The 12,407-nt window shown below is 42.6% G+C and overlaps 1 protein-coding gene across 1 annotated transcript in view; it reads right to left on the bottom strand.

Annotated features, from left to right (window-relative positions):
* The window catches only part of LOC311146882 (copine-8), a 118,288-nt gene that overhangs the window by 49,365 nt on the left and 56,516 nt on the right, over positions 1–12,407 (bottom strand). The window contains exon 6 of the mRNA XM_084183497.1: positions 6,399–6,475. Within this exon, the coding sequence (XP_084039623.1) occupies positions 6,399–6,475 (77 nt within the window). The remainder of the gene's footprint in view (positions 1–6,398; positions 6,476–12,407) is intronic.

Below are 12,407 nucleotides of genomic sequence, written 5' to 3'. Positions count from 1 at the left end.
GACCGGAGGAGGGGCGAGACCGAGTCAAGACCAAGACCGGGAGGGGAACGACAATGGGTCCGAAACCGAGTCAAGACCAAGACCAGAAAAATGCGAGTCCAATTTAAGAACATGATTGTAATTTTGTCAAATCACCACCATAATAACATTGCTTTTGTGGTGGCTAGTTTGCAGTGGCTGCAGCAGGTGTTATCAAAGAGGATGTTGTTGCTAATTTGTTAGTTTCTCCCTTTTCAATAACTTTCAACAAGAAGTTAAGTTTCAAATGATCATCATCTGGTAAGTGGAACTGTGTTTTTTATTGCAACGCGCTTGCTGTTAACCATCTCTTTGAAAATAACTTATATGTGTGAAACATTGTTGCGTTTAAAGTGGAACTCACAGCATTTAAGCAACATGAAATCTTAATAAAATCTGTTCATATACACCCCCAGGAAGACAAGCGAGCACTTAGATATGGTCATTTTCACAACTTCTTAGAATGTTTGGGAATTAAGTATACTAAGGCATTTGTGAAAATTCTATAGCAATATAAGGTGGGAAAGCGGCTGTGCGTTTGTACAATTTTTGCAAAACAACAAGATCAACAACTAATGCTAGCCAGAGCAAGATGAGCTAAAATCTAATGAAGGAACATTAGATAAACCCTCAAACTTTTTTCAGCTAGTTGGCTGTCAACATTGCACTGATAAATGATGGGGAATTGTAATCTCCTCGTCCTTATGGTAGCTTGCCTGCCAATGCATGCTTATCCCAACAAAGCACCCAAGCTAACTGGCTAAAGTTGGCTAGCTAGCTACTCCCAGACACAAATGAGAGAACACCTCACTCTGATAATTTTACTCGCTGTAGCAGAGCTGGTTAGGCTGTTTAAATGTTATTTAGAGAGTTCTTGACTAACGATTACTTTTTTTGCCTATGTTTACTGACACCGGTCATATTCAGCGGGTGTTGCGCGTTTGTAAATTCATCAGTTGTTCTGCCCCCTGGCACACTCAGACGAGAGTGCTCTGAAATCGGAGTATATAGCCATAGTGAATTTGCGAACGCAAGCGATATGCTACCTGGATAACAGTCGTTCAATTTCTTGCTAGATAACCAAATGACACCAGCATCTCTAGCTGTGTATAGCCACTGAAAAACGATATGAGGGGAAAAAGTCAGTCACTCACCCACTCCTCCAATGGCATGACATGACATCCTCCTAGCAGCTAGCTATCTAGCTAATGTTAGACTCTGTGTTTTTAGCTTGCTACATAAATAGATACGCTAGCCTATTAGCCACGTTATGACTGACATGTGATCACTGCCCTTGCTAGTTTTATTGTATTGACATTCCCAGCCTTAGTTACATTTGTCAGTTTTTGTCCAGAATATTGAGTAATTGAAACTGAAACAGTGCATCCCGAATGGAGGCAGCAAACAATGTTCCAGGCCAGCTGTGATTTACAACCTGATAGCAATATTTTTTGGACTACCAAGAAATGTATTGGTGAATTATATTAATCATGCATTGAACTGCATCCATCTATTCTGCCAACAATGCCTTCCTGTACGTCATGGAATGTTGAGTCAAATAGAACCTATCTTACGAAGTTGGTTTTGTATATTTTTACTGATATTATGATTGTCTGTTTGTTTCAAATCTGCAAAGTAGTTAAAACGCTGTCAGTTCTACTTTAAACTTTAGGTCACCAGTTACTTTGTGTGCTAAACATGAAATGTGTTTTGCAATGGGAAGTAATCCAGTCGTGGTCAAAAGTTTTGAGAATGACACAAGTATTGGTCTTCACAAAGTTCGCTGCTTCAGAGTTATGAGATATTTTTGTCAGACGTTACTGTGGTATACAGTGGGGAAAAAAAGTATTTAGTCAGCCACCAATTGTGCAAGTTCTCCCACTTAAAAAAATGAGAGAGACCTGTAATCTTCATTATAGGTACACGTCAACTATGACAGACAAAATGAGAAAAAAAATCCAGAAAATCACATTGTAGGATTTTTTATGAATTTATTTGCAACTTGTGGTGGAAAATAAGTATTTGGTCAATAACAAAAGTTTCTCAATACTTTGTTATATACCCTTTGTTGGCAATGACACAGGTCAAACGTTTTCTGTAAGTCTTCACAAGGTTTTCACACACTGTTGCTGGTATTTTGGCCCATTCCTCCATGCAGATCTCCTCTAGAGCAGTGATGTTTTGGGGCTGTCGCTGGGCAACACAGACTTTCAACTCCCTCCAAAGATTTTCTATGGGGTTGAGATCTGGAGACTGGCTAGGCCACTCCAGGACCTTGAAATGCTTCTTACGAAGCCACTCCTTCGTTGCCCGGGCGGTGTGTTTGGGATCATTGTCATGCTGAAAGACCCAGCCACGTTTCATCTTCAATGCCCTTGCTGATGGAAGGAGGTTTTCACTCAAAATCTCACGATACATGGCCCCATTCATTCTTTCCTTTACACGGATCAGTCGTCCTGGTCCCTTTGCAGAAAAACAGCCCCAAAGCATGATGTTTCCACCCCCATGCTTCACAGTAGGTATGGTGTTCTTTGGATGCAACTCCGCATTCTTTGTCCTCCAAACACGACGAGTTGAGTTTTTACCAATTTTCAAAGTTTCATCTGACCATATGACATTCTCCCAATCCTCTTCTGGATCATCCAAATGCACTCTAGCAAACTTCAGACGGGCCTGGACATGTACTGGCTTAAGCAGGGGGACACGTCTGGCACTGCAGGATTTGAGTCCCTGGCGGCGTAGTGTGTTACTGATGGTAGGCTTTGTTATTTTGGTCACAGCTCTCTGTAGGTCATTCACTAGGTCCCCCCGTGTGGTTCTGGGATTTTTGCTCACCGTTCTTGTAATCATTTTGACCCCACGGGGTGAGACCTTGCGTGGAGCCCCAGATCGAGGGAGATTATCAGTGGTCTTGTATGCCTTCTTTTTCAAGACCTCTGAAATCCGCCCTGGCATGCTGTCAATTAACTTCTGGGCTACATCCTGACTGATGGCAGCCCATTCTTGCATAATCAATGCTTGGAGTTTGTCAGAATTTGTGGGTTTTTGTTAGTCCACCCGCCTCTTGAGGATCGACCACAAGTTCTCAGTGGGATTAAGGTCTGGGGAGTTTCCTGGCCATGGACCCAAAATGTCGATGTTTTGTTCCCCGAGCCACTTAGTTATCACTTTTGCCTTATGGCAATTCACTAAATTAAACAGAGGACACAGAACATTGTTGTCTGCAGACTCCTCTTAATGATGTTCCTTTCAAATGAAAGGACAAAGGCCACAGAGCGACAATGATCTTCTCTAACTACTACAACTATTCAAAGTAGGGCTGGAAAATCACCATAACCGTACAACCGTGTAACCGCCGGTTATGGATGAAGACCGTCATGAAAATAAAATAACTCATAACCATAAAAACATTTTTTTTTAAATGGGAGCGAACAGCTGACTGAAGACTGGACGGCTGGGCATTCGTGCAGTCGAGTTTGTTTCTGTGGTAACATGGACTCTTAACAACTTGCTGAAACTTTGTTACTCCTTGCTGAAACAAACAAGTCTTCGGTTGCCCCCACACAATGCAGCAGCAGCACAAATAGAAATAGAATGAATAGAACAGGCTTGGAACCTCTAACCCTGGCAATTTGACTGGTAAACTCATTGGTACACTCGCAATGGCTGCCTGATATTGTGATGCAATAATTTCCAAGGAAATGTAGAATGTTCATTCAAATTATGTTAACTGATGTGGATCATGCAATGGAATACATTTTTTGTAATTTCAGTTGAGTTGAATCAACAAGTCACATCACATATTGATACTGCTTTTACTTCCTGCGTTGCTCCTATGGGTACACTCGCAATGGCCACCAGTCCACCCATTATGTCACCATTGACTTGAATGGGGACGCCTGTTCCATTCATTCTATTTCTATGGCAGCACATGCCATCAGGAGCGAAGGAGAGGAGAAAATGTGTCAAAGAAAAATTACATAACAAAAAAAATGCTATTCGAATGGTTATTACGGAGACCGCGGTCATTTTGCTGGCCAATTACCATCATCCAAAATCCATGACTGACTCAAACTAATTCAAACTGAGTTCACCCCTGGATATCAATAAAGTCTCTTCATTCTGTAATAAAAAGATGCAGTGAAGTCAGTGTGTTGTGTAACTTGTGTTCCTTGAGGAAGTATACAACTAACTGTATGATATATACTTTGTGTTCCTATAGTACAGAACTATGCAACTGTATGATACTGTACTTTGGATCAGGTTTGACAATCTCAGCACACAATCTAGGGTGAGACTGACTGATCTTTCCAATAGCTACAGTAAGCGGACATCCTTTAAAGGGAAACACCACTCAATATTTTGTTTGTTTTTTTGTTTGTTGGCATTTTGTATCAGCATGATGATATGGCAACTGACACTTTGCTTCTTGAAAACCTGACTGTTGACATGCAAAACATTTTGGGACTGTATCAACATTGGACTAATGAAGAAAATACCAGAAGATAGTTTGAGAGTGGATTTTTCCTTTAACTATAGTCAAACAAACGAGACTGGGATTGTGACAATGTATGTGAGGAAGAGAGAGGAGAGAAAGGCATAAACTAGCAGAATTCTAGTAATGAGCATCAGCGTTAGCATTATCGTGTGTGTGTGTGTGTCTGTGTGTGAGAAAACATCTCATTAGAGAGAATGAGCTCACACCTGCTGTTAACAGGAAAACCCACCATGAGGGAGTGGTGTTAAAAAGCACACACACACACACACACCTCCACCCTCAATGCATGTTCCCAACAGCCTCGTTACTTCAGTGCTCAGAGACTTATGTTATGCCTTTGAATTAGTGAGTGATTTCCCTCCTACAGTAAAACTCCAGGTGATTTTTGACCCCAGATACACAGAGACCTGCGATAGCAGCAGACTGTTCAGCAGTCAACCCAGTAACCTAGAGAAAGTGGGTTTGTAGGCTGTCATTTCATAACTGGCTATTATGCGTCAGCTGTGAGGAGTGTGGTCACATACTTCAGAAAGTATTCATACCCCTTAACTTACTCCATATTTTGTTGTGTTACAGACTGAATTCAAAAAATAGATGTATTTTTCTCACCCAACTACACACAATACCCTATAATGACACATTTTTTTTGCAGTATTACTTTAGTGCCTAGTTGCAAACAGGATGCATGTTTGGGAATATTTTATGCTGTACAGACTTCCTTCTTTTCACTCTGTCAATTAGGTTAGTATTGTGGAGTAACTACAATGTTGTTGATCCATCCTCAGTTTTGTTCTATCACAGCCAAACTCTGTTTTAAACTCACCATTGGTGAAATCCCTGAGAGGTTTCCTTCCTCTCCGGCAACTGAGTTAGAAAGGACGCCTGCATCTTTGTAGTGACTGGGTGTATCGATACACCATCCAAAGTGTAATAAATAACTTCACCATGCTCAAAGGGATATTCAATGTCTGCTTTATTTTTACCCATCTACCAATAGGTGCCATTCTTTGTGAGGCATTGGAAAACCTCCCTGGTCTTTGTGGTGTAATCTGTGTTTGAAACTGAGGGACCTTACAGATAATTGTATGTGTGGGTTACAGAGATGAGGTAGTCATTCAGAAATCATGTTAAACACTATAATTGCACACATATTGAGTCCAAGCAACTTATTATATGACTTGTTAAGCACATTTATACTCCTGAACTTATTTAGACATGCATAACAAAGGGTTGAATACTTACTGACTCAAGACATTTCATTTGGTATTTTCTGTCTTCAGGTCATGACAATGAACAAAGTGTCAATAATACTACACAGTTCATGGACATCCCACACTTTCTTGTGTGTCAAAGACTGATATGTCGACAATAAACGTGCACTAGTAATTCTGTGTGTGGATGTAAGTATTTCAGAATAAATGACTGGTGAATGACAGCCATGAGAAGTAGATCAGGGGTCAGGGTTAAAGTGATGATGTAAAATGGTGAACCAGAGTTATAATTGTGTGTGTGGGTGTAAATTCTATAATGATTAGGTGAGTGAATGCCATAAGAACTGGGTCAGGGTTTGCCTGCATATAGAATCTTTATAGAATCTTTTTTTATTTGTTGCCAATTATGCCATTTAGCAGAATTTTTTTATCCAAAGTGACTTACAGTCATGCATGCATACATTTAACATACGGGTGGTCCCGGGAATTAAACCCACTATCCTGGTGCCATGCTCTACCAACTGAGCTACAAAGGACCACCCGTATATGGGTTTGCGATGTGAGTGTCGTGATGTTGTATAGCATGGAGGCTGGAGGTTAGAGTGAAACCGTATAATAGGAGTCAGAGGTTAGAGTTAATTGGTTTAAAATGGAGGAACAGAGTTACTCACACGAGAGGTTTCTCCATGCGGCTGCCCAGCGATCCCACCACCTCTCCCAACGTACAGAACGCCTGGCCAAGGAAGTCCTACAGAAACAGAGACAGAGATACAAGTTATATATATTTGGACACATTCTGGTGAAGTGGAAGATATAGGAGACACACACGCATGCATGGGTGCACACATCCACACAAACCACACACAGCGGACTCCCATCCAATAGTGTGCATAGAATACTCTTTATGAAACATGACAATGACATTAATACAATGAATCACGTTTGGGGGGGGGGGGGGGGGGGGGACCCTTGTGATTCTATTAGCCAGTGTCTGGAAAAAGACCAACACTTTATAATGGAATCTCACTGTGGTCTCCTCTGACCACACTGTCTAGTATAAGCAGTGTGTGCTGTATAATCCCTACAGGTTTTATAGCCCACTTATTTCCAGCGTGCTCCAGCAGCCAGACCTGGGTTCAAATACTATTTGAAATACTTTAAGCATTTGCTCTAGCCAGCCTGGGTTACCAAATGGTCAGTTTATCAGTTTTAGGATTATTCTATGGGTTCCATTGCCGCAGGCAAACTCAATCAAAACCTAGATAAAGTATTTGAAAAGACTTCAAATAGTATTCGAACCCAGGTCTGATTTCCACTCCAGCTCCACTAGCACACCTGCCCTGCCTGCTTGCCTGCCTGTCTGTCTGTCTCTCACATGTTAACACAGTAAATGTTTATCTCCAGTGGATTTCCCCAGAGGGATGGCCAGGGATGGCTAAGCAGCCTCTAAAACCGCCAAGTGTCATTCCCAGCCTGAGATTATTGATTTCACCCTGTTTTTATGCCTGATCGAGGAAGTGAGGGAAGGAGAGCGAGAGACAGAGACAGAGACAGAGAGAGAGAGAGACAGAGAGAGAGAGAGAGATTGGGGGCGGAGGGAAGGAGAGAGAGAGAGGGATAGGGAGAGAGAATAATGTTGTATCCAGCGTGAACATCTCTGAAATTGGGGTAGACAGTGCCAGAATGGAGGACCAGTGAGAAAAGCCTTGTAACTAACAGTGTGTGTGATGTGCATGCGTGTGTGTGCATGCGTGTGTGCTAGGGTCCCTGGTTGCGTACCTTTAGGGATAAACAATGTGACTGCAACGTTAATGCAATGTGTTTTACGCAAACACGACAGGCAGTGGACCAGGGAATATGGGCTTTATTCTAGCGTTAATATGGTACCAACAGCAACAGGTAGAGGAGAATCTCTTGTACTCCCCACATCAAATCATTGTGGGAAAATGTCCGTTATTCTCCATGACTGCGAAGTATTGATGGCAAAGGCGATTGGCCCACATCACAGTGGCCACTCCCCCTCTTATCCTTTCTTTCATGGAAAATATGACACACTGCTCGCTATGTGCACATTGTTAGAATACTAATCTAAAACATTACCAAACAGATTATCAACTACATATTAGTCAGGTGATGGTAAATACAGCTATGCATGACACATGCCATGTGAAAAGCCAGCATATACAGTCTATCCAAATAACAGAAAAGGTATCCCTTAAGGTCAAACATGTAATAACTCATTCTCATGTTCTCATTGTTTGAGTTTCTCTAATGACCTTCATCCTTAAGCATTTGTTTGCCAAACAAAGTCTAACCAGACCATGTGATTTCCCTGCAATGTGGGCAGACTGGTTTTTCAAAATTGCCCAAGCAAAAACAGGAGAGCCCAAAGGGTGAAATGTGATTAAGATAAGATAGGACAGGGAAAGAAATGCTATATGAATCTAGTCAATCTAAGTATGAAATAATAGGAGGAACATGAGCATTTTGCTAATAGCACACTGAGCTTATGGTGATCATTAGGTAAGATAAATGCCAGGATAATAGTGGGATAATGCTTTCAGTCCAGTGAGTCCAATGTAATCAGTGTCCTTTGAGACCATAATTAGCAATATTAGGTGGTTAAGAAAGGCAGCATCACAAATCCTGATTGGTATGGATGGTGTTCTGAAGGGTCATGTCATTCCACAAACACTCTAATTCACCTCTGGACATGCCTCCTCTACTGCCAATTCACCACACCTGAACTCCTGAAAATGTAAAACTCACTCTGACAATCACCATTCCTCTCCCTTCCTCAGCTATAAATGCAGTTTGTTCCCATTTCCATGTGTCCTTTTTTTGTGCGTACCTGCGTTTAAATAAGTGCCTTTTCATGTGTTATTGGGGATTGTATAATGCTAACTTTGTCAACTTCCTAGCCTGTATATCTAATTATATCTATCTATCTATATATATATAATATATACAAAATTACACTACATGATAAAAAAGTATGTGTACACTTGGCATTAATATGGAGTTGGTCACCCCTTTGCTGCTATAACAGCCTCCACTCTTCTGAGAAGGCTTTCTACTAGATGTTGGAACATTGCTGCAGGGACATGCTTTCATTCAGCCACAAGAGCATTAGTGAGGTCAGGCACTGATGTTGGGCAATAAGGCCTGGCTCGCAGTTGGGGTTCCAATTCATCCCAAAGGTGTCTGATGAGGCTAAGGTCAGGGCTCTGTGCAGGCCAGTCAAGTTCTTCCACACCAATCTCGACAAACCATTTCTGTATGGACCTCGCTTTGTGCACGGAGGCATTGTCATGCTGAAACAGGAAAAGGCCTTCCCCAAACTGTTGCCACAAAGTTGGAAGCACAGAATCGTCTAGAATGTCATTGTATGCTGTAGCGTTAAGATTTCCCTTCACTGGAACTAAGGGGCCTAGCCCGAACCATGAAAAACGGCCCCAGACCATTATTCCTCCTCCACCAAACTTTACAGTTGGCACTATGCATTGGGGCAGGTAGCGTTCTCCTGGCATCCGCCAAACCCTGATTTGTCCGTCGGACTGACAGATTGGCATTGCGCATGGTGATCTTAGGCTTGTGTGCAGCTGCTCGGCCATGGAAACCCATTTCATTAAGCTCCCGACTAACAGTTATTGTGCTGATGTTGCTTCCAGAGGCAGTTTGGAACTCGGTAGTGAGTATTGCAACCGAGGACAGACGATTTTTATGCACTTCAGCATTCGGCGGTCTATGGACATTGCATGGCTGTGTGCATGGCTGTGTGGTCAGATGACGCAGATGCTAAGCTACAGGAATGTTTTGCTAGCACAGACTGGAATATGTCCCGGGATTCATCTGATGGCATTGAGGAGTATACCACATCAGTCACCGACTTCCTCAATATTGATGAAGTTGTCCCCACAGTGACCATAAGTACATACCCCAACCAGAAGCCATGGATTACAGGCAACATCCGCACTGAGCTAAAGGGTAGAGCTGCCGCTTTCAAGGAGTGGGCACCTACCCGGACGCTTATAAGAAATCACGCTATGCCCTCCGACGAACCATCAAACAGGCAAAGCGTCAATACAGGATTGCATCCTACTACATCGGCTCTGATGCTCGTCGGATGTGGCATGGCTTGCAAACTATTACAGACTACAAAGGGAAACCCAACAGCAAACTGCCCAGTGACACAAGCCTACCAGACGGGCTAAATGAATTATATGCAAGCAACACTGAAGCATGCATGAGAGCACCAGCTGTTGTGGGCGACTGTGTGATCACGCTCTCCGTAGCCGATGTGAGTAAAACCTTTAAACAGGTCAACATTAACAAGAACGCAGGGCCAGACGGATTACCAGAACGTGTACTCAGAGCATGCGCTGAACAACTGGCAAGTGTCTTCACTGACATTTTCAACCTGTCCCTGACCGAGTCTGTAATACCTACATGTTTCAAGCAGACCACCATAGTCCCTGTGCCTAAGAACGCGAAGGTAACCTGCCTAAATGACTACCGACCCTTCTGTAGCCATGAAGTGCTTTGAAAGGCTGGTCATGGCTCACATCAACACCATCATCTCAGAAACCCTAGACCCAATCCAATTTGCACATCGCCCCAACAGATCCACAGATGACGCAATCTCTATTGCACTCCACACTGCCCTCTCCCACCTGGACAAAAGGAACACCTACGTGAAAATGCTGATCATTGACTACAGCACAGCGTTCAACACCATAGTGCCCTCAAAGCTCATCACTAAGCTAAGGACCCTGGGACTAAACACCTCTCTCTGCAACTGGATCCTGGACTTCCTGAAAGTTCGCCCCCAGGTGGTAAGGGTAGGCAACAACACATCTGCCACGCTGATCCTCAACACGGGAGCCCCTCAGGGGTGTGTGCTTAGTCCCCTCCTTTACTCCCTGTTCACCCACGACTGCGTGGCCAAGCACGACTCCAACACCATCATTAAGTTCCAACACGCATTTACTATGAACACTGAGGCTGTACCCGCTTTAAGTTACAGTTTTAGCAGTGGCCAAGTAGGCTGATGTGGCTATTTGATCATAATGTAGGTCTACCAGAGTGGCCTACCATCAAAAACAATGGAGAAAATGCATCCCATAACATTTTTACACGGAAATAGCTGTTCTTTCAGTAGCAGCAAATGTGTGGTGTTCAATGTAGGCCTACATTCCATGAGACTTTGAAGAAAATACATGCAGGGCTTGACAACCTGTTTATCCACTTGTCCTTCAGACAAGTAGGTGACTGAAAATGTTGTGTTGTTTGATGCAAGAAACCCCTTTACAAAATAAAATGCATTATTATTCCCATACCATTATTACAGAGAATCAGACAAATTATGCTACCCTCTGCCTATTGGCTCCTTAGCTTATTCAAGCCTGTCTCAAAATACAACACTGCCCCTTTAAGACAAAAAACATAAAGCTCTTCACCTGACTCGCTTTTCAAAGATGTCTAGAAATGTCTACGTTTTGTGCTCTTGTAGAATCAATCACTCCCCTATTGCTGACTAAAAAGGTGCACACGTGGCTACATGAAGCTTTGATCTCAAAACAAGTGCATCTACTCACGACCGCTCATGCTGTAAACACAGTCCAGTTAAAAGTAAATGGCACAGATCCATATATGGCAATGGTCTATTTGCATATTGGCCTACTGCAGCTCCGATTGTTTATGCCACACCGGTCTGTGTAGAGTACGGGCTGAGTAGTGCGTGTCAATGGGACAATGTCTATATATATATATATATATATACACCATGAGTTCCTTAGTTATTGGTGATGTCCTTTGTTCCTGTTAGCCCTGTTTGTTATACCTTTTTACATTCTCCTATTATGGCACTTTGCTTTGTGTATATCCTAAAATGTTGTATCTCCTTTGTATCCTCCAGAACCACACAACCTTACCTACCGGCTATCTCCATCCTATTCCCCATGTGCTCCTGTGTCCTTGTGCTGTGCCTTTGTTAAAATAACCAAAACTGGAAACCTTGTCTTCAACCATCATTCCTGTATTCTTACAGATGCACCATAGTTGCAATATCACTCCTCTACCTAGCCTAAGACTCAGTCCACCCTAGTTACTTTCTTTAGATGGATTATTGTAAGACAGAATCAACGTATCTGAATCAGGTGTGTTAGAGTTGGGCTGGCAGGAAAGCCTGCACACACGCGGCCCTTGCTCTAGGACTATTTCCATTCAATTTATTTTAATTCAATGGGGTCAATCTCTGAACAGGTGTCCAAGGCAAAAGTACAGAACTCAAACTCCTTGGGGGGAGCTAGCAGACAGAGATACATTAGTGGAATAGAGTGGTGTGCAGAAGAGAGAAAGGGACCACATGAATGAGCAATTCCCCGCGCTTGTGACAGGCATAGATGGGGTCCTCGTGGTAAGAATGCAGCAGGTAATCTGCATCGCTTATTCTAGATTTTATAAGCCAGATAAGATAAAAATAGATCCCATTGGGACATCTGCCTGCCTGCCTATCTAAATGTAAATAAAATAATTGCATTATAAAGAAGATTCAGGGTTTATTGTGTGTCAACAAAGACAGACTGATGGCATTGTTACATTAAATTACTCTGATCTGTGTGCTTTTATTCACAGTGATGACAATAGACAGGCGAGGGGCAGGGAAGGTAGAGAACACA

This window comes from Coregonus lavaretus, assembly GCF_964263955.1.
Source record: "Coregonus lavaretus genome assembly, chromosome: 19".
Lineage (NCBI taxonomy): Eukaryota > Metazoa > Chordata > Actinopteri > Salmoniformes > Salmonidae > Coregonus > Coregonus lavaretus.
Note: the sequence above shows the minus strand (reverse complement) of the source record. Positions and strands in the feature narration are given on the sequence as shown.